The sequence below is a fragment of the Pimephales promelas genome, chromosome 10 (genome assembly GCF_988280905.1).
Source record: "Pimephales promelas chromosome 10, fPimPro1.hap1.1, whole genome shotgun sequence".
Taxonomy (NCBI): Eukaryota; Metazoa; Chordata; class Actinopteri; order Cypriniformes; family Leuciscidae; genus Pimephales; species Pimephales promelas.
Genome location: NC_142778.1, coordinates 22,224,067 through 22,247,866, shown reverse-complemented (window position 1 = coordinate 22,247,866; position 23,800 = coordinate 22,224,067). Strand labels below are relative to the sequence as shown.

The window sequence follows — 23,800 nt, the reverse complement described above, 5'->3', positions numbered from 1 at the left end:
CCATCTTGAAAGTACAGTAGCCAAAGAGGGACATACCCGTTAATTCAAGCTTCGCCTTTCGCGTTTACGTTTAAGTTAACACTCATGGACGAGGTCGAACTGGAAGCCATGTTAATCTTGGACTACATTGGCCACCGTAGGAGAGAGGAACAGAAACTATTCCCTTGATGGTCATATACATTTTCATCGCTAGATGGGGGTAAAAATCACACAGTGTAGCTTTAAGATGTGAGAGAGACGCACAAGAAATGCACCATGTGTGTAATTAAATGCCAGCACACAGGTTCCACTGAAGATGTGTTAGTGGGCCAAGAGACACTGATGTTTATTCACCACTGTTAGGAAACTAGGCCACTAGTCCCAGCTGAGTCATGTCTGTGTGATACAGCTCCTAAATGTGTGTGTGAACTGTCAAAACTATCTAGAGAGAGAGAGAGAGAGAGAGAGAGAGAGAGAGAGAGAGAGAGAGAGAGAGATGATAGCCAGATGCTATGCTGACCTTCTAAACACTCTCAGATGCCCATTGAGAAACACTGCCATTAGAGCAGCTCTGTGCTCGTCTCTCTCTCTCTCTCTCTCTCTCTCTCTCTCTCTCTCTCTCTCTCTCTCTCTCTCTCTCTCTCTCTCTCTCTCTCTCTCTCTCTCTCTTTTTTTTACTCTGATACATATGAGCTGGTGAGCTAATTGATCCCAGTGGAACATCGGTTTTGTCATTTCTGTTGTTGTCAAAGCAACACATGCACACAAACACATTCCGTTCCAACACTTTCTAGGGCAATTTTTCATGGACACACCATGTGCACATTTTACTACCGACAAATTATCATGATGTGTTGTTGTGATCTCTCTGTTTGTCTCTCTCCAGGATAGCTGCACAAGAGTGCTGCTGTTCAGAGGGGCGAATAAGGAGATTAAGAACTACAACAGCCAAACTGCCTTCCAGGTAAGAGCGCAAGACCCCTGGGTTCCTGGAGGTCAACACACCGTGGAAGAGTCAATGGAGCTGGATCTTATTTAAACTGATGCTGTTGTTCACAGCCCACAGAGCCAAACTATATTTAACTTGTGGCCAAGAGCAGTTCACACAGAGCCTCTGATGCCATGAAGACTTTAGCTATTTACTTAGACAACATTTGTGGGCATCTGATGTCAGAGATGTTAACAATCATTTAAATGACCTTGATTTGGCCAAAATTTAAGTTAGCATTGAATGCTTTGCAACTACCTCAGGGAACATTTTGATTTAAGATAATGAACGGATAAATATTGATTATAAATGTAAACATAATTTTAATCAATCGTAAAGTGATGGTGCATAAACATACAGTATACATTTGGGATATACAGTGGTAGTGCAGTTTATTATTCCAAGATATTTCAAAGAATGTCAAAGAATCCATGATATTTTATAAGAAATCATAATACTTTTTTGTATGGTTTACCATGCTATTGCCATCATGCTAGTGTACAAAGTCTCTACAGTACTGTTATACTGTACACAAACTGTTCACAAGTTTGAAAAAGAAAAAATCTTTAGCCATTTTGAAAGAATGGATACAACAGGGCTAAAGGTGCACCGGGGTAAAAGGTGCCTTTGTATATATAAGTACACTCTCAGAAAAAAAGGTACAAAAGTTGTCACTGGGGCTGTACCTTTTCAAAAGGTACACTTTTGTACCCAAAGGCTGCATATTGGTACCTTAGTGGCACCTAAAATGTACATATTAGTACCTAAAATGTACATATTAGCACCTAAAATATACATATTAGGACCTAAAATAGACATATTAGCTCCTGAAATGTACATATTAACACTAAAAATGTACATATTAGCACCTAAAATGTACATATTAGTTCCTGAAATGTATATATTAACACTAAAAATGTACATATTAGCACCTAAAATGCACATATTAGCACCTAAAATGTACATATTAACACCTAAAATGTACTTATTAGCACCTAAAATGTACATATTAACACCTACAATGTACATAGTAACACCTAAAATGTACTTATTAGCACTTAAAATGTACATATTAACACCAAAAATGTACATATTAGCACCTAAAATGTACATATTAGCACCTGAAATGTACATATTAGCACATAAAATGTCTATATTAGCACCTAAAATGGACAAAAGTTTACCTTTTGAAAAGATACAGCCCCAGTGACAGCTTTTGTACCTTTTTTTCTGAGAGAATGAGAATCACTAAAATTATTGATTATATTTTGAGACAAAGGTCTTCTTAATGATTTTCAGTTTTGTTCAAAGTAATTAAAACAGTATTTTTCAATAACGGAAGAATATATAAAAGTATGGTATTTTGGATAAAAGGCACCGCTGCTGTTAGTGATAATATATATCACATGATAATAAATAGCTGGCTGACTTTTCCACTTGCTGACATGACATGGTTAGATTCACATGGTAAATATGATATGTAAAGTTGAGTGTGCACATTAGAGATAATCACCATATTTATAATGAAACACCATATTTAAAAAAAAATATGATATTAATGATATCAAATGATAAAATATAATTTATTGTTAACACTAAATATATATCAAAATATTATGGGTTCTCATTCAGTGCTTTCAGTTTTACTTTTTAAAATATCTTTTTTTCTGTATTTGTTAAATACATTGGTTTATTAACATATTTGTATATGTATAACATATTTATAATGACAAATATAAATATATTTAGTGAACAAAAAATGAGTTCCTTTATTTATCACAAAAAAATAGTACAAACTTTGCTGAACTAAAGTAATTGTTTTGAACAAGTATTAACTAGACATAATTTGATTGATTGATTGATTGATTACTTTTATTGTTCTTTTCAGGAAATTTGTTTCCACCATCTGTACTTACATTACCTCACAAATACATAATACAAAAAAAAATAAAAATAAAATTTAAAACAAAAACATTATTTTAGCGGAAGTATTTGTATCAATACTTTGTGCCTTTTGCCCCATGGTGAGCCTTTTACCCCCTGTGTGAGACCCACCTTGCTAATGCATGTATAAGATTTTTAAACAAAATGAACCACTTTTATAATTTATTTTCAACATCAATGTTCAAAACATACATATTTTTTTCTGCAATCAGACACTATGGGAGTAGAGAAAAGCAATTGTATTTTTTAAGGGTTGCCTTTAGCCCTGTTGTACCCTATATAGGATTTACTGGAATAGTGTATTAACCCTGTTGACATTTGTCGGGTCAGTGTAAAGCAGCATGTTAACATCACATATCAAACGCTTCACTTGTGCCCTTTTGAGCCAACAAGTACAATAATTGCTTAATTTAAACAACATTATATTAGTGTTTGTCTTGCATCTTCCATGATGCTCGCTGCTTGAACTCACAGTACAATTGGAGTTGACACAGATTTTCTGCTCAGATCAAAGTTAATTTGTTAGTAAATGGGGAGGGGGAACCCGACTTGGTGCGGCTGCATAAACAACATGGAAACCATTAGACAGCTGCTTTGATTCAGCTTTTAGTGAGGAAAAGTTAATTAGCCCTCATATTTATGAGAGAGAGAGAGAGACTTGTAGATCATTCATGTATCATATTAGACAGAAAATATATACTTACACTATGCATGGCACACAATGCCTATGAGTTAAATTTTCTTAAAGGAAAAGAGTCTCTCAAACTAATTCTGTAAGTTAAGGAACCCTGTCATTTGGTACATTACTATAACATTAAAGGTTAAAATTAACAACCAAGTACAAATTCATGCTATTTCTTTTATATAAACTAAAGTGAAAGTTTTTTTTTTCTATCAACTCTGTAATGTTTTAATTTCTACTCCAAATCGTTGTTGAAACTTTAACATCTTTAACATTGGCATAAACCATAACATCATAACCTGTCAGTGTCATTGTCGTGACAACTTGACATAAAATTAAGTTACTTCCTCAATATTAATAACATATGTCATGTCATGATTAGTCTTATGCACTCTCCTTCAAGTAAATTGTTACCTAAAACAGTAACTGGGGATTTTTGTTTGCCCATGGATGTGCAGCAGGGAAATAACCCATTTGTATTTCTTTCTACAGGTGGCTATTATAGCTGGGAACTTTGACCTGGCCGAAATTATAAAGACTCACAAAGTATCAGATGTTGGTAAGTGTCTCGTAGCTCCACCATCATTAGCTGCTTTAAATTTGAGCAAGCACAAACGATCCCTCGTGTTAATGAATCCCTACAAACACAACAGAGCGCCACAGCCGGCGAACATGAAAATGAGAGTGGTCCCTTGTGTTTCTGTGTGCATTTGTGAGTCCGCGGCATTCGTGTGAATGAGAGTCCTCACTCTAATTGCCAGCATCAACGGCAAGGCTAGCTCATTCCACACGCTAGTTCTGGCGGGGAATAGCAGGCAGCCAGTTGTAGGGCCACTGTGATGGATCATACCCATCAGTGTGGAGTACCATTGTCATGGCGACGGAGAGGGGTTAATCCCCGAGGCTCAGCAGGTGTTGGGAGTTTGATTTGAGCCAATGGCACTGTAGCCGCAGGCTCCGATATCTCATCACAACTGTGTGTGACCTGACCTCGATGAAGAATGGGATGTACGCTCACACACGCTGAAAGAACACAAAGAAGCAGCCTTAAAACACACCGTTTATGGGATTTTGTCACTAATGCTGTAGCCTCTCAGAATGTTCATTTTTTTTTTCTTTCATTTATTTCCTTCCCATTAGATACCAAGAGAAAGAGTGAGCGAATGTGTCCTGAGTGGGCTGGGCAGTTGGCCTTTTCACTCTGAATGGATGGGCAGAAGAGTAGAGGATTTAAACAAGCAGACAGCGTGGCCACAGAGCGCAGTATTTATTTACACTGCTCAAACAAGCAGCCCAAATGAAGTTGCCTGTCTTTAAACTTTCCCAGGAGTTATACACATAGTAATATGTATGATAATTATTAGTACTGTCAGTTTGACATTATTAATTATTATAAAATGACATAAAAATGAACATAATTAAGCTGGACAGGGAAACAATATTTTCTTTTTTCTTTTTTTCTTCTTTTTTTTACCAGTAAGTTTTATTTACTTAAAACTCTTCTTGGTTTTCTTTAATTTAACTGTAAATAGTAGCCTGGATGCCAGCCCGAACCCCGCCCACAACATTGTTTGGTCGGGAAGTTCGGTCTGGACTCCATTTATGATCAGTCAAAAAATAGTCGGGTCAATCAAATTGCCAGGGCGGGCTTTATACGATGATGGACAGATGATCTGCAGTTAAGTAATCATCACGTCATGAAAGAGCGCTTGGTTTGAACAAAGATGACTGCAGCTGGAGAATTGAGATGTATACTGTAGATTCCGCTATCGTGTCTGTTTAAGAAGAAATTGATAGCGCATTAATTTTAAAGAACGAACAGAGAACTGCAATAAAGGCATGTGTCAGTCGTCAAGATGTGTTTGCCGTCCTTCCGATTCTGCAAAAGTTTAATTCATCAGCTGGCTCCGATGGTCGCTAAGAAGATGAAAACCCTGTTGCCATTGTGGTTTCTCCTTTGGTCGTACTCATGGAAGACCAAGTAAAAGAAGCAGCCGAAATAGGCATCACGGCGATGCAACTCATGTCAAAGCCATCGCTACATCAGACAATGGCGCACTACTCGCACACCATACCCACACTGGTAATCACTGTACCCCTTATAAGTGGTGTATTTTTTAAATAAATGATTAGATGATTCTACTCATCATTTTGTATTTAAGCGCTCCAACTGTGTTGTAAAGTTGAGAAAGGTCCGACAGCAGCAGATTTGTTGGCTTTTTTGTCGAGATCAAATCCTAAACTTGTTCGTATACATTCACATTTTTTATTTCGTTCAAAAATGTTGTTGTTTTTTCGAGTTTGCAAGTACTCAACTGGACAGTTGAACAGTTCAGTTCTGTTCACAACTATGAGTCGCTCAATATACGCCACTTACTCCATTGCTCTGATTGGTTGTTGAGTGCAGAGGTTTTTTTTTTCCTGGTTCGATTAAGACACACCTCATAATCAAAGCCCTATCAGAGAATGTCTAATTGAAGAGAATTGGCACTGGCTGGTTTCTTCCAGTTTCTGGACTGGCTGCAGTAACACGTCTATGTCCATGCGGGGGCGCTCGCGGTCGAGTGCAAAATGAATGGGAGTCTATGGGATTCCACCCCCAAAAATCCACTTTTCTCAAGATGTAATTTTTTGTCAAGTAATTTGAAAGTTGCATTCAAAAGGGAGGGCAAAGATAATACACTCAGCAGAAAATTGCATTTTTAAGTTTACTTATCTGTTCTTAAAAACCGTTCAAAAATGTGATGACGTCACACAATAGCAGAATGCTAGCGTGTTCCGGCCAACAACGGCCTAACCTGTAAGTTCATTTGACTTTTGGCCTATAATCTATATTGAACTTGCGGTATCAACAATAAAATCGATGTTGATTCAACGACAAAAAGGAGAAAGAGACACATTTAGCCATTTAACTCCATAGACTCCCATTCATTCTGCACTCGCTCGCAATCACCTCCAGTGGAATTCTAATGGAACTGCAGCCAAGATGATACACAATGGGGCTAATAGGAAGTGCCAAGCCTGCGTTAGACGGGCTCTGGCCCTATGGAGCAGTATCAGACTCATATTCTGAACAAAATATGAGAATGACGAAGTCAGGGTATGTAAATAGATTAATGTTAGAATCTATTGTTCTCTCCATCCAACCATATACAGTATATACAGTATACTAATAATACATCACCACACTGTCCACTGTTGTCGGATGTATTGAGTTGCATGTTCTTGTTCACGCCCTGCTCTGATTGGCAGAGAGCTGTTCATATCTGGTCAGGTGACAGGTGGATGTTCAGTACAGTGGTTTGATCAATACTTAATTTACATTACAGATTAGAGAGAATCCGCTATGAGACTGACATCAAACCATATGTCAGGATGACAGCATGGTGCACTTTTATCCTGCTTGTCTCGTTCTCGCTCTCTCTCATTCTATCATTAAACTTGGCTGTCATTGAGCCAAATGAACTCTTTTGACCCTGATATACATGGCACTGTGCATTTTAAATTGTATAATAGCTTTGAAACAGCAACGGTACAAAGTTGTACCTGCATTTAAGAGAGGTGAGATATTGCCATCTAGTGTTGATGCTCTTTATAAATGGCTTCCCACACTGGGGGAAAAAAAAAAAAACAGCCTCATATCTTGGTTATTAGAAAACAATAGTTTTGACAGTTTGTTGTGTAATATTCAGTTATTTACCCAAAAAAAAATCCCAAGCAAACGACCCTTGTTCTAGCGGTCAGGGGAAACTGTGTTTTGGTTATAAATTATAGATGAGATGCTTTGCAATTTAAGTACATCTTTTGTTTACCTCTTTGAATGCCTGATGAGGTTTCTGTACCCTTCATTTACAAATTATGCTAATTGTACCTCACATTTTGTCAGGTACAGCCCACTCTTGTTCAAAGTGCCATTTTGTTGACACCTGCTTTTTTTGTTTTCCAGTGCCTTTCAGGGAAACGCCTTCCTACACAAATCGCCGCCGCATGACTGGAGGCGACTCTCTGACATCATCACGCTCGCTGCCTCGCTCCGCCTCTGACAACAATCTGAACAACGTGACTGATCCCGGCCCCACACACTCCCCCGTGCCGTCTCTGAGAAGCCTGCCCCCTTTGGCACACTCTGGGATAGACGCGGCGGCCGACGGCAGCCTGCAGAGCACAGGCAGCTCACTCTCCTCACACTCCCGCTCGCCCTCCCTCCAGCGCGTCAGTGAAGAGCACGGCACGCACGCTGTACGCCGGCACACGCCCCTCACGCACTCCCACAGCCGCGGACGCCTCAGGTAAGCATCGCACATCCACAGGTCCTGATTTGCACCTACGGATCTCCGCCCAAACTTCTGCAGATTTCTCTTTCATAAAAATCGCCCATGAATTGGGTGTTCGTTTATTAAATATTTTGGTTAATTATATATTTACTCCAGTAGTAATAGCATAAATAAAAATGCTGGGTTAAAAACAACCCAAGTTAGGTCAATTTGACAAAATGCTTGTTTTACTGCTCGATTAAGTTAAAGTTAACTTAAATAAAAGGCAGACCATGTAACCGCAGAATAAACCCTGACAGGGTGATCAGGTCTTTATTGAAGCTTGTTCCGGCACAGAAACAAAACATTTTAAAAGATAATTGCGACTTTTACTCTCAGAATTTCGGACATTGACGAGTTATACTGTAAATTCAAATTCCTTGATATAAAGTGTGACTTCTTTTCTCAAAATTGTGAGATATAAACTCGCAACTGCATTAGGCTACTTTATTACACGCAATTATGACTTTATTTTCCGCAATTATGACTTTATTTCTTGCAATTCTGAGTTTTATATCTCTCAATTTTGACTTTAGAACATGCAATTGCAAGTTCATATCTAACAATTCTGAGAAAAAAAGTCAAAATTGTGAGATAAAACGTCTGAATTGTGACCTTTTTTTTAAATCTGTGGTGGAAACAAGCTTCCATACTGTAGGTCTTGCATCAGCAATAACAACCAGCTGCCTCTTATTACACGGCTACTTACAAGGCTACTTGCCACAAGTAAAAAATTGGCAGGAATTATTAAGCTTCCTCAAAGTCTTCTCATAAATTTCTGTCTAGTTTGAACTTGCCGTTTGCTGGCAACTGCTTTCATCGTGGCACATAAATTGCGATATGTATCTCTCTCTAAGATTTCATGGCAAAGCATTATCTGTTGTGAAGGGTTGTTTAATTAATAGTACGGCATGTCTATTAATGGGTATAGCTAGTAACTTCATCTAGTCATTTTCAGATCCTTTCCATCTTAGCGGGTTATATCTATTAATATTTGATTTCATGAGCTGTAAGATAATCATATTAATCTGCAGTCACATAGAGCCGAAGCGCAACAGAAACAAAGTTCTTCTGCAAAATGCATGCAGGTTTTTTTGTTTTGTTTTTTTACCACTAGAGGGCCAAAAGTGGGTATACATTGTACTGTACACATTTAAAATCACTTAAAGGTGCTCTAAGTGATGTCAAAGTTTTTTTAGGACCAAACATTTTTTGTCACATACAGCAAACATCTCCTCACTATCCGCTAGCTGCCTGTCCCCTAAACTCACTGTAAAAAAAAAACGCGGTCTATGCAGACAACCCAGGCTCCACAAATGGCAACAAAAACAAACTTCGGCAACCCGCTCCACGAAACGTAACAAACTGTTCCAGCCAATAACTGACAAGAATGCCCTGGGGGTGGGGTTTGGGGGCGGGGTCAGTGCAGATGAGGAGGAGGGAGGGTCTATCTAGCCTCCGTTGTGTTTGAAAATACTTCAACCAGAAGTCACGTCACCCAACATCACTTAGAGCACCTTTAACCCAATTTTCAATCCATCAGCTTCCGTATCCAGCAGTCACAACCCAGCATTTGCATTTTTAGAGTGTAGTATCATCAATTTACTCAAAAAGTCTACAGATTCTGCCTGGGCTTGGGATTATTAATTCCTCCATTAACAGCACTGCCAAATGATCAATGATTTCATTATAACTCTCAACATATTGGTCACACATCAGCCCCTGTAATAGGGGTCAAATAATAACAAAGTGTTCATTGATAATTCTGTTTCTAATATCTTTACTTACAAAAGTACTGTGACGATCACATGGCTCATTGATGCACTTACAAAACGCTCCATAGTATTTTGGAAAAATGTAAAAAAGCTCCATGGTATTTTATATTTCCAAGTACTATATTACTTCAGATCTGTTATCATCACTATAACACATTTCTGTAAAGGTGGTAAAAAAAAATGGTAATACAATGATACTGAAATTCATGTTGAATGGCATTTACATGGTACTGCATGGTATTAGCATGGTACATGGTAAGAATACTGTACATTGGTATGTGGTACTTGAACATGTTTCAGGGTAGTGCATCTTTTTCTTGGGAGTACCATGGTATACTTTAAAGTACCTAGTATTACCATTAGTAATGTGGTACATAAATAGTATTTCAAGGAATACCATAGTATTACTATTAAATGAGTTGTTTTCTTTGTAGATTTTATGGTGGTTTTTTTTTTTTTTTTTTTTTTTTTTTTGAAAGAGGTTATGTATGCAGCCTAGTTTTGAAACTGTTGTTGGTCAATTGCATACCAAGTGTTTCAAGTTTTCATATACACTTTTATTTATGGCCACTGAGACATGTATTGAATGAAGTCACTCAGATTTCTCTGATCGTTCGCCTCCATCTAAAATACTAACACTGTTAGTAATCTATCACATCCACACTTGATCGACATTTGAAGAGTTTGGTTCCAAAACGCGATAAACGCCATTTAAAAAAAATTGAGTTACTGCAAAAATCTGTATTGTTTCTGGTCGGTCTTGAAAACTCAATGTTTAATTTTACGTAAAATGCGATATCCGCCTTGTTATTATGTAATGTTTTTTCGTGACATCGAAATCAAATCATTTACGTGAGATGAAGATGAGGCACTCGGGAGGAGGTAATGCCGGCTGTTGCTTGTTCTCACACGACAGCATCACTTCTGTCACGCTGACACAGTGACCCCAGGGGATCTTTTGAAAAACTTTCAGTTGTTTTATTCAAAGTCAACGAAAACCGAGCAGGACCAAGCCATTTTACAGCTGATCGCCGTCAAAAAAGGAGGCGACGTCCCAAGGTTGACAACAGCGATATGCAGAAGTAACGTTAGACTGTTTTTATAATAAATCTTTGAAAATCAAAACCTGGATTTAATTTTTTTATTGTTATTATAACCTACAAATACTATGTGAAAATTTGAAACAGAAAATAGTGGTTTTCATCAGCCCATTTTCTTCACAGTTTTACTCAAATTCATCAGAATGAATTTATAGCGTTTTGGAACCGAACTCTTCATTTGCTCCTTTTAAATCGTGCTATTCAAATGTTTAATATATATTCAGATTAGACTTTCTTCTCCTGCGGAGCTGCAGGACATTGTTGGTTTTTGGGACTCCAACAGGCCTTATTGAATTTCCCAGAAATATTGCTTTAAATCTCATATTGTGTATTTATTGCAGGGAGATGACTGGCAGGTTTTTAGAAACCTTGAGACATACTTTAGCACTTTGTAATTGTGTCACTTCCAAATGGATGAAGAAAACGTTAAACTTACACAGATTCATTTGAAATTCAAACTACTCCTAGTGTTGCGTCTATGTAAATAAGAAGTACTTTGAATCTTTCCAAGGGTTAGTGGGTAGTGGGTGTTTGGTGGTTGTGTTGTAGCACTAATCAGCACAAATCTGACACTGGAGAGACAGCAAAGGCTGTTTATCAGCTTTTAGAGCAGGTGTAATGTTTCTACTGTCAGAAACGCTCATCTGAAATGTGCTAAATCACAGCTATTATATGCCACACAAAAACAGTGTGATGCGCATGAGAGACCAGACCAGACAATTGATTCCCATTGAATTTGACGTTAGCATTTTGCTAACCTAACATGTTGCTCTTTATATGGAAATGGACGGTACTGAAATAAACCAAACAATATATTGACTTATAAAGCCACTTTAGATTCAAATATTTTGTCTGCAACAATAATCAGAAGTTTTTTAATTATTTGGAAACATTTCTCAGGAAATATATTATTAATAATTTATTATTATTAATGATAATAATAAAATCTGCAAAGCATGCAGTGAATTTAAATTGATGATGCATTGTATAAAAATATAAACACACTACTATTCAAAAGTTTTGGGTATTTTTTTTTTTTGAGAACTTTTGTGTTTATGAGCACAAAAATGAAAATTCTGTCATCATTTCAGCCCATTCTCACCCCCAAGGCGTTACTTAACTGACGCCTTGGGAAGCATTTGGACATGCTTCAATATCTGACGCTTTAGGCGCCCTTTAGTGTCAGTTAGATGACGCCCTAGGATCGCGTGTACCCTACCCCCACCCCACACCTAAACCTAACCGCGTCCTCTAACCGACGCTTTCCTTTAGCGTCAGTTAAATGACGCCGTAGGATCGGCTAAAGGGCGCCTAAAACGTCAAATATTGAAGCATGGTCAAAGGTGACGCCTTGGGGTGAGAATGCGTTGATCATTTACTCACCCTCAAGTTATTCCAAACCTGTATGAATTTCTTTCTTCTGCTGAACACAAAAGAAGATTTTTTAAAGAATGTTGGTAACCAAGCAGGCTATAAAAATACTATGGAAGTCAATAGGGCCCATCAACTGATTTTTTTTTTTTTGGGGGGGGGGGGGGGGGGATTATTTTAAGAATATAAAAGTTAAAAAAGAATACAATTATGAATGGCTTTCCCTTCACTTTGAGTCCTTACTGAAAAATAAGATGATTTTACTAACCCCAAACTTTTGAACAGAGTTTTATATTTATAGATTCTCTCAACTCTCCATCTGGTACGGATTATAAACCTCAACGCCTTCTGAGATTTGCCTATCCACAAAGGATACCCATTCTCTTTGCATTTTGGCAAAACCCTGAAGCAGCAACATCACATGGCCTTGATGTCTTAAAGGTCCCGTTCTGCGTGATCCCATGTTTCAAACTTTAGTTAGTGTGTAATGTTGTTGTTAGAGTTTAAATAATATCTGTAAAATTCTAAAGCTCATAGTTCAATGCCAAGCGAGATATTTTATTTTACAGAAGTAGCCTACATCGAACGGCCCGTTTGGACTACATCCCTCTATTTCCTTCTTTAATGGCGTCAGTAGAACAGTTTTTTGGCTAACGTCTGCCCACAGGAATGCTCCCTCAACTCCCTCAATATAACTTACTGTGTTTACTCAGCTCTTACGGTGATTTTCTGAAGTAAAATTGACGCTTCATCTTTTGTGTGATGTACAATAAATTTTATCTCATCAGTATATGTTTGATCATCATTCGGCAGACTTATAGGCTATTAATAAATAATGGATACATACAAGCAGATGACAAATACGTTATAATAACCGTAATTAAACTACTAAACTATACCTGTTCCATCTCTATACAGCACTCTGACTCTGTAGGCATTATTGTCCAATTCGAAATGAACACGTTACTGAGAGTTTCTGATATTATCATCATTCCATGAGATGAAATTTTCCTGAGACACTGAGCGCGAGCTCATGAAGCTCCGCCCCCTGTGCCGGCAGCAGCAGCTCATTTGCATTTAAAGGGCACACATTAAAACAGCGCATTTTTCTGAGCCCCAAAAACATGCTGTAAAAAAAGATCTGTTAGGTATTTTGAGCTTAAACTTCACATTCACATTCTGGGAACATCAGAGACTTATTTTACATCTTGTGAAAAGGGATATAATACGGGACCTTTAAAACGCTGTCTAGATTGGGAGACAATTTGGTTTTGGAATAGTATTTACCATGTTTAAAAATGATTTGTTATTGTACAGGATACGTATTGCAGTTTTGTTGGTTAGAAAAGTGATGGCCACTTTCTGAAGTTATTCTTTTGTGCTATATAACTTCAGCAGACTGTTTGGCTTTGTGTGCTAATTTGGACCACAGGACTCTAATTTTACCAGCAGGTGTGGTTTACTTCTGCTAATGAACAACACTTTAGGGCTCACTCTCTTTCTCTGTGTGGTCCTGAGGGGCGTTTGATGTGTTCTGTCCTAGTTGTCCATCTGTCAGTATTTCCTGTCATCCTGGCCTGCTAATATTCAGAACCACCGGTGTGGTTTGTGGTTGTTTATTACACAGAATGTGATGATACATACAGGAATTAAGCCAAAGCGTCTGTCCTTGGTGTCCGGTCTTCTATAAAAGTCTATCTGGTCATTGCCCTTTGTCTAGCTGTGTCCACCTGTCTCTCCCCGAGGTGACCGTGGTGACCAGGAGAGTGTGTAATTAGTGCTGTAGTGGTGCGCTCAGTACTGGCCACCCACTTCCTATTCAGGGTCAGATTCCAGGCCATGACACGTTGTTCTAAACATTGTCAAAGTGGATTTAGAGATCACAGGTCTCTGGGTGCGCAGATGGCAACAACTGAGAGGAAACAAAGGTCAGAGGTCAAGTGCAAATGTTATTGGTTTACAGTGTATGATGTTGAGTTAACTTTGGCTCTTGCAATGAATCCGTAAGTTATAAATAGAAAAAAGATCGAATGAAACTTCAGATAGAGGTGATGGTGTCACTGAATAAATACCAAACAGTTCGTTTGTGCTAGTTGTTCATTTTTAATGAGATGAGATAGTATAATGATGAATTGGATATAATCGTATATTTATATTAAATGTGTGCAATGAGAAATTATAAGAAATGTTGTGTGGCAGTGTCTCATGTTCTTTAAATATCTTTAGGAAAATATATATTTTTTCTTGTTTTAAGCAACTAACTTTTCAGAAAATAATACTTTAGATTTTAGGTCATTCTGCTTCTAAGGTAAATTTATTGTGATTTAAGAATGTTTAAATGTTTGTACTGGGAAAATCCAAACGCGTGTAGCTTTTTTCAGTGTGTAGCATACATTTTTTTAATTGTATTATTCTGCATGCAGCTTTGCAGCCAAGTGAGCTGAAACCAAACACTACGTCAGTGGTGTGGTTTTAAAAATGGCTAGCCATTGACTCTGTATTCATTCACACAGAATGCTAATTTATGAGATTCACTCCCAAATTTAAATGCTGTTGTCAATCCCAAAACTTTTCCCTTTAACCAAGTTAAAATTATACAATACAGCACCTTGATGAAGTCTATCATAGACTGAGTGTTCAGAAATAATGGGCGGTCTGAGAGATGATGTTTTGCACATAATTGCTCATAAGTCATGCACATAACTCAATTTTGCTTATCTGTTTAAATTCGAATATTGGGACCTGAAAACAACCATGTTGTTCTCGGTTGGTTTCTGGTTAACCTTTTTTATCCAAGTAACGATAATCTGTTACAGTGTTCCTAATGAATAAACTAAGTGTAAGTTTACTTTTCTGTGAAAATATGATTATAATATCGTTCAAGTGGGCTGGTTTACTGTAAGCTGCCGGTAGCTCATCACTCATCATTAACGTGTCTCTTTTACCACCAGCAAAGAGGCTAAAATTTAGACCTTACCTCATTTCTGCTGTTTCATTACTTTCCGGATTTATGAGCTCCGTTTAGAGAGGAAAAATAGAGATGGAAGGAGAATTGAGTGATTTATTGATGGCAAAACGGAATCCATTTTGTTTGTGCAAGGCAGGTAAATGAGGTGTCACTCTGAAAGAGCTCTCTCTCAGTCTGGGGCTCTCCGTGATGGATTCCACCCTCAGGACATCCAGACCTGTCACTCCCTCGACACTCACCCGTAGATGGAAGAGTTGGGATTGGGGGAGTGAGTCTGATTTCCTATTGGCTGCTGGGCGCTGAGTTCAATATCATCTTCAGCGTTCCTTTTCCCGCCACTCCTTTGTTACCATGGTCACGTCATTATGAGTTTGTTTGTTTCAGCTGTGTATCGTTAATTACCTTCAATTGTGACAGTACTCAAGTTCCTCCTTTTCCTCTGTTTGTGGTCACTTTTAAATTTAGTGTCTGTTTCTCTACCTGTTTTTGGATTCTTATTATGAAAACTTTGTGTTGGATCTCTCTTCTTCATCGTTGTCTGTTCGCCTGCAACCACGTGACTGATGACCGAACCACTAAGTGTAGCACAAGAGAACCATGGCTCTTTTGCTAACACCAAACAGTTTTTTCATATTGCCATCACCTCTCCCTTTGACGATGAGACCCTGAAGGGTTGGGGCTAACTACCACCACCCTATAGACTTCCCAGACACAACCGGACTTGACTGCAGAGTGTCCTGCCCCGATCCAGAGTACAGCCAAATCCGGATTTGTCCGGAGAATTTGCGTGTGCCCCCCGCAGACAGAGATTGACCACCCGCTGTGACGAGTGAGCCAGAGCCCAAGAACAAGAGGACAGTACTTACCATCGCCCCCGAAGAGGTACCCTACAGTGAGTCTGACCAGGGGTGTGAGCCTGTGATACCAGCAGCAGAGGGAATTGAAACCAAGGACTGGTTGATAGACTTCAGTGAGGAGGTATCGACTCCCGCCCAGTACCTGATTCATCATCACTGTTTAAAGACAGCTTGGAGAACTTTATAAACTGCAATTTTTCTGTTAAGCTTTCATCATTGCTGCTTCCAGTTAACATTAGGACTACATGGACTGTGATTTATTCATTTCACCGACCTGCATGGACTATGTCATTCTCACTGTGATCCTGTTTCCACCATCACCGCAAAGTTTAGCCAGTCCTCCAGCCCCACCGCTGATGGAGGTTTTACAGCCCCTGTGCCGTCTCTGAAGGGTGTCCTGCTGTGACGTCAAGCCACAGGTCGTGCAATCACCAGCAGCGCCAGTGCAAGAGGATCCTGCCGCTCCACCTAGGGCATCTGATCCCTTCGCTCTATCTCGGCCTGTAGACCTGTATGCTCCACCTTGGCTCCTCCCACCTTCAGCTCCATTGGAGACCCTCTGCCTTGCGACTCCACCGGGTTCGCTTGTCCGACCATCTCCCCCTTGGTTAGTCGTCACTCTATTTCCACAATGGACTTACTTCCCGTTTTTCTCTAATATTTATATTCTACATTTTTTTTTGTATATAGACTTCTTTCTTTTGATTTTGGTTAGAAATAATGTAAATTCTTGACAGGTTTCATGTGATTCACCCAGGTCATATTCTGATAGAACAATTGTCTTCCTCGTTGCAAAATATTGTAAAGGAATAAAAAGTAAAAATAAAGGGAAGGAATAGAGAGAGAGAAAGAGAGATAGGAGAAATGAGTAATTTCTTGTTGATAGTGATGTTTCCAAAATTGCTGGGAGGATAGGATGACCCAATAAACACAAACACGCGCACACATTTATGCTCTGCCAGAGGAGAGGCTTCACACCGACTCCATTACACTCAATTAACCCCAAAAAGGGACAAGACAGACTGAGAGAGATTCCAGCAGAAGAGACAGAAATCATTTCATTCTTTCATCTTAGTCCGTCCACAGAGACCATTTTACGATTGTGCACTTATGCAAATAACTGTTTTGCAAGATAATGACCGATTCCGATGCCTTATTCTGTTATTACAAAGAATATGAATCTCTCCACTGAGGCTGATCTGGTTGGTCTCAACATTTTTGAAGAGTCATTCCTTACAGATAATGTCTTCTTGGCTTTATTCCTATTGTCAATGGAAGATGGATGCATTCTTTAGCTGACTTTTTTTTTTTTTTTAATTCAGTTACGTTTAATCTGTTTTCGTGATGTAAAAGTGACAAGGCTCTTTACACAGTAAATCCCAGTAAATTATTGTAAGATTAGGGGACAGAGGGTGGCAGAAGTAATAAACAACATTAGTAGATTAACAAAGACACTCAGACGTGAATAGAACAGAAAAAACATGTTGAAAATGAACTCAAAACATGTATAAAGTTGTGGTCAGAATTAATGCTACCCCTGGTAAATATTATCAAAAATGGCTGTAAAAATGTCTTTTTGATCTTTCATTCAAAAGTTTTGCAAAAATCAAACCTTTCATTGAAGTAAAAGAATTGAAAGTGAGGGAGCAATCACATTATGAAATACATGTTTTTCTCCAAAACATGTTGGCCACAATTATTGGCACCCCTAGATTTTTTATTAAGAGTAAAATATATTTGAAGTATATTCCCATTAATATTTACCTTTTTTTAGCACACCAGGCTGATTAGAAACATGACATTGTCTATCTATGACTTCTTGTTTTATAGGTTTAAATATGAGGAAACACAAAGGCCAAATCCCCTTAATCATCCATCACAAAGAGTAAAACCAAAGTATACTGTACAGTTCTCATGTGCAGCAAAAGATTGTTGAGCATCACAAAATACAAAGTGGCTGTAAGAAAATAGGTAAAGAATTGAAAATCCCCATCTCCACCATCAGGGCAAAAATTAAGTTGTTCCAATCAACTAAAGATGTTATGAATCTGCCAGGAAGAGGATACATGTGATAGATTGAGTGGCCAGAGACTCTCCAAGGATCACAGATGGAGAATTATAGAGATTATTTGAGTCTTGGGGGTCAGAAAGCCTATAAAACAAAAACCAAACAACCCCTACATCACCACATGTTGTTTGGGAGGTTTTGAAAAAAAATCCTCCTCGCTCCTCCAATAACAAACTCCAGCATATTCGGTGTGTGTGTATACACATATATAAAGTATCTCACAAAAGTGAGTACACCCCTCACATTTCAGCAAACATTTTAGTATATCTTTTCAAGGGACAATACTAGAAATTCCGAGGTACCGAAAGCAGTTCCAGACTGTTCCGGCCCACTTTTGCCCCAGTATATACCGGAGCAATACTGGAAATATACTGGAAAAAAAAAAAATAAAATAAAAAAAAATAAAAAAAAATAATATATATATATATATATATATATATATATTAGTCATTTGAGAACCCCTGCTTGCTTTTTTTTTTTTTTTTTTTACAGATTCAGCTAACAATGAAAACAGTGTGAGCCGGTCTGGCATATATTTTACTTTGGATCACAGGGTGTGTTTCATTATGTACAAAGTATAGATGATATCACATGTATGGTCACAGCATGATTGCAGCATGGGGACTTAGTCTGTGACTTCGGTTTAAGCATCAGTCCTTTCTCTCAAGCTGCTATTACCTAAAGAGAGAGACGGAACTGTTAGAGTTTGTGGAAAAGAAGCCTCTGATTCATTGTTGACACTGGCACCTGGAGAATCAAGACAGTTGCTTTCAATTTATCTCTCCATGATGGCAGTTGCCAGGGTTACTGAAGTATAGTTGGCGTCCAAGGAAGCAGCCGAGAGGATGCTCAGGAGAGGTATAGAACCAATATATCACTTTGTCACACCCTTTAACAGGACACTGTATGCCTGAGGGGTTTAGTGTGGTCAATCAGCTGAAGGTTGTTGTTCTGTGTGAGAGTGTGTGGGGTTCTGGAGGTTACACAAGTCTGTATGTGTGAGTTAATACCTAAAGGTGTGTGTCATTATGTCTGAATGAGGTCAGTGCTTCTGTACAGAGAAACACGTTAGACGTTATGATGAGCATATTCAAGCTGGGGTTGTTAAAATGATGCAGCCGTGTTTTAATACCTGGGAAACTTCCTAGCTAGACAGCACCAAATGTTCAAATAACAAATTTAGAGGCATTTTAACGTTTCAAAAAAAGTTTGTGTTTCAGCATTTGAATAGAATTTTCAAATCAATATGCATTTTAGGCATTATAGGAATGCGCTTGAGAAATATAAATGCGTTCACATTTATTTTTATATAAAATAGGTGAAGTATATCTAGACAGCCTCTTTGAAGAATCACTGATAGATTAAAATGTTGAAATAGAGCATGACATGCATTCAAATTCGATGCTTTTGATTCAGACATTTTTGGCCATCATAGGAATATTTTAATATTTTTGTCATACTATTTTAGCAATCATAGTGTCACAGTCCTCCGTCTGCACCAGTCTGTCTTGTCTTCAGCACTACACTTCCCAGGATCCTCTCGTCACCCTATCCCGTGTTCACTCCCTCATCAGCCACCTGTTCCTCGTCATCATCATCTGTTTCACCTGTTCTCACCCCATTATGTTTGATTATTCTGTGTATTTAGTTCCCTCTGTGTTACTCAATGGTTGTCGGTCGATGTTAATGTTACCCGGTGTTCCGCCTGCCTGTTTCCTGTTTATTTGATATTAAACCTTTTGTATTGGAGCTTTTCTGGACTCTGCCTGTTCCTTCTGCCTGAACCCGCACCGTGACACATAGATTCATCTGAATGTTTGAATCTAAAACATTTAAACATTACATGTGAGTTAAAATGTTTAATTTGAATTGTTTGCAGTCTCTAACTGCCTTCTCTTTCATTTCCATCACGCTCTTCCTCTTGTGTACAACTTTGATTTTTTTTTTTTTTTTTTTTTAAAGCTGGCAATATCCCCACTTTTAGCCTTCCTTTTCATGGTTAGGCTCCAGCTACTTTATTCAACTACTCTTGCCTGCAAAAGACAAGTCAATATGTGAAAACTTCTGGTTATCCTTGTATTATACATTACACTGTAGGGCCATGTAGCTATTAAATAGCTTATAACAAATATAAAATCACATGCACACACCTATAATATTTAGACTACTAAACATAACTGGTGTGTGCACACAATTCTATTGTATTTGTTATTTCCCCAGTTGTAACCTGGTTTTATTGAGTGACATCTGAGGAACTTGGATTTATAGGACTGCTTAGCTAATCAAATGATCGATCTCCTAACTGGCACTGTATTGTGTGTTGTAACATAACGTAGGCATAACGGCGACCATCAGTATACGTTATGGATACAAACAATTTTTTTTTTTTAAGCTGTTCTTGTCTTTACTAAAATCTAAATTAGATAATCAAAGGGAAGGGTGATCTTACAAATCACGAGGGACGATTTGATCGATGACTTTGGCTAACGTAATAGACTCGCTGTTTTTGCTGATGCTGAATCGTCTTTAGCATACAATACATTCATTACAAATGTAACTAACGTGTTTAAACTACACCTGGGGAAACTCACTTCACCTTCAGAGGCTCTGGGGCAGCTCAGTCTCTCCAGTCGGGTTGCATGGCCTTCGCACCACAGCAGACTCGCTGTCAAACTGTGTGTGTGAGTCAGACTGAGCGAACGCTGCTCTGCTGCACGTTTGTATCGGGGGAGGGGCTAATAATACATTTAAAATTAAAATTAATAATTAAATTGTTCACTTTTGGTAAATGTATTGTTTAGTTCATTGTTTTGAGAAGCTTTTGGACATATTGGCGGGTTGTTTTTACAAGTACAGTTTTTGGATCATCAAAGTTACCTGGGGAGGTAAGGTATCTGTCTCCCCTTGCCCCCCTGTAGATCCGCCCCTGAGTGGAAGAGAGCTCTGTTCATTCGCTCCCCCCCAACTACTTTTCTGCCGCATGCACAAGGGCGCTATATAGTTTACAATTAGGGATGCCCCAATCAAGTTGTTTGTTCTGTCGATCCAAACGGGACAGTCGACGGAATTGTCAGTGGCCAGATCAGGTTTATCATTTGCATTTGATAAGTCTTGTCATTTTAAACATGCAGGTGATTTTTCAGTGAACAAGTAGTGAATTGAGTTCTCATTCTCGTCTTCTTGCTCTTGAAAGTAAAAATACTGTCGTTTTACTGAATGTAAACAGATGAGAAAAAAATCACACGTGAAACAGTACATTGGATCTGTGCATTTGGTCTTAGTGACAGCAGCCTAATATTCCTGCTGCTGTCTGTCTCATTAATGTTAATCAAACAACAAAATACAGATGAAAACCACTCACTGATCTTGGCTTAACAACTTTTTGACTTTAACAAGGATTAATCTATATTTCATCTATACATCGAAAAACCTGCTGTATTATTTTACATTATTTCTGTACCTGAAAACTACTCTGAGACTTCTGTTGTATTTATTTGAGCTTTTTCTTGTCATTTGTTTATTTGTTCTTATTTTATTACTGAAGACTAACTTGTCTTCAATATATATATATATTACTTTTATTAATTAGACTAGTAGTTTTTGCTTTGGTATCTAAATTAGAATCTATCAATAATTGTGAAATTTCGATGCATGTCATTTTTTGGTGGCTTATGTATTAGAATAGTCATTTCTCTACTGTGCGACAGAGAGTCGATTCTTATGACACAATCGTTAGCCTATTTATACAAAAACTGCTTCTACGGAGCCATAACGTATGATACAAGGTAATGGAGCCTTTTATACATTGTCGTGTTTCTTTAGAAATAATCAATGGACAAATGGACTTTAAACGCCTCAGATGTAAAGATATTCACTGTCAAAGGGGCCCATAAAATGAATGGGAGTCAATGGAAATGCTAACAGCAGGTGAAGGCTTGCTAGCCATTTGAGCTTCTTCTTGTCCTTTTAAAGCTGCAGTAGATAATATAAATATTTTTTACATATTTGTTAAAACTGTCATTATATCCTGACAATAGAATAATCTGTGAAAAAATCAAACTCCTCTGGCTCCTCTCAGTGGTCCTATTATCACTTGCAGAAATACACCACTCCCGGTCAGAAATAACCAATCAGAGCCAGGAGGAATGTCTTAGCAGTGTCAATCACGCTTGTGTTCACCAGTGATGGGAATAACCGCGTTTTAAATAAACGGCGTTACTTACAGCGTTATCAACACAGCTTAGTAACGATTAATCAAACGAATTACTGTTTCCCCCGTTACAATGCCATTACCTTTAATGACAATAAAATCTGGCGTTACTAATCTCTGTTGCCTATTAGTATCATCTGCAACGTTTTAATTAATTTACATGTTTATACAAAGAAAATGTAAAAAAAAATAACCTGCAGGGAAAGTTCTGGGAATTCGGGTTCTGGGAGGACTTCTTGTTAAACTGTGTATCATTTTAATTTTCACTACAAAAAGTGTTTGTATATATTTTTATTATTATTGTTTACTCATTTTTGGTACATTTAAGCATACTTTTTTTTTGATATTGTTGTGGTCTCCCACATTGTCCCATAGACTAATGTACAATGTTTTATAATAATATATTGTCCATTTCATTCATTTAACATATTTAATATTGGGTGCATCCAAGTTATTTGACAATTGACACAGGCCTATTTTAACAAAAAAAATTTTTAAAGTAACGCAATAGTTACTTTCCCTGGTAATTAGTTACTCTTATAATGATTTAATTCAGTTACTAACTCAGTTACTATTTGTGAAAAGTAACTAGTAACTACAACTAATTACTTTTTTAAGTAACATGCCCAACACTGCTGATCACACCCCTCTCTTGCACAGCGCGAACCGTCGTTCAAACCTCAAGATTGCAGGTGTGCCGCAGCTGTGCTAATGGCGGAGAAACAACCTCCACTGTAAAAAATGATTTTTTGGTTAAGTAAATACTAGTGAAAAAACCCAATGTAATTTACTTGAAAAAGTTAGTTCAGGCAAGAATTAAAAAAACTAAGTAAATTCCATATTAGTACTTATTTCAAGCGAGTATAAATGAAAGTGTATATATCAACTCAATAAAATTAAGTAAAAATTACTCAACTTTTCTGATACTGGGGTTCCCATCATGCACTGGACCTTGAATAATTAATGAGGTTCATTTTTCACTGGTTTCCAGCTGTATTTACACTGTTTTATCATTGATTTTTGTTTTTAGTATTAGTAAATTGCCATTTTGTGACATTTCGAGTAATTTTTTTGCTTAAAACGACACATTCAAACACAAAAACGATCCATCAAATGTTACCACCATTGTGTATTGTCTACCAAGTATTGAGGTGTTTGCATTCACATAAGGCTTAAAGTCTGACATGATGTATATATAAATTACTTAGATGATTTAAGTAAAGAACATACTATAAATGACTAATAAAATTCAAGATAATTGTTTTAGTGAAGTGTAATACAAAGGCAAAGGAAATCGGTATTAATCAACCTTTTACAAGCCGAGTTAAAATTACTTATTTTTTGTAAAGTTTACTTAATTCCACATTCCAAGTAAATTTAACTTAAAGATTTCTAATTAAAGCTACTGATAAATATGTTTAGGTTTTTACTTGGCAAATCTTTGTAAATTTACTAGCATTTTCTGAGTGAGATCGTTTAGCAAGGTTTTTTCAAGTAAATCCTACTCCAATTTTTTTACAGTGTAAACTGAAAATTTCTCGTGTG

At 37.7% G+C, this 23,800-nt stretch overlaps 1 protein-coding gene across 7 annotated transcripts in view; it reads left to right on the top strand.

The window, feature by feature from the left end:
- The window catches only part of shank3a (SH3 and multiple ankyrin repeat domains 3a), a 325,227-nt gene that overhangs the window by 199,606 nt on the left and 101,821 nt on the right, over positions 1–23,800 (top strand). For all 7 annotated transcript variants that reach the window (XR_016169917.1, XR_016169918.1, XM_089135496.1 and 4 more), the window contains 3 exons: positions 866–943; positions 4,086–4,152; positions 7,540–7,882. Coding sequence is in view for 5 of the 7 variants with exons in the window: in XM_089135496.1 (XP_088991622.1) it covers positions 866–943; positions 4,086–4,152; positions 7,540–7,882 (488 nt within the window). In the remaining 2 variants the exon portion in view is untranslated. The remainder of the gene's footprint in view (positions 1–865; positions 944–4,085; positions 4,153–7,539; positions 7,883–23,800) is intronic.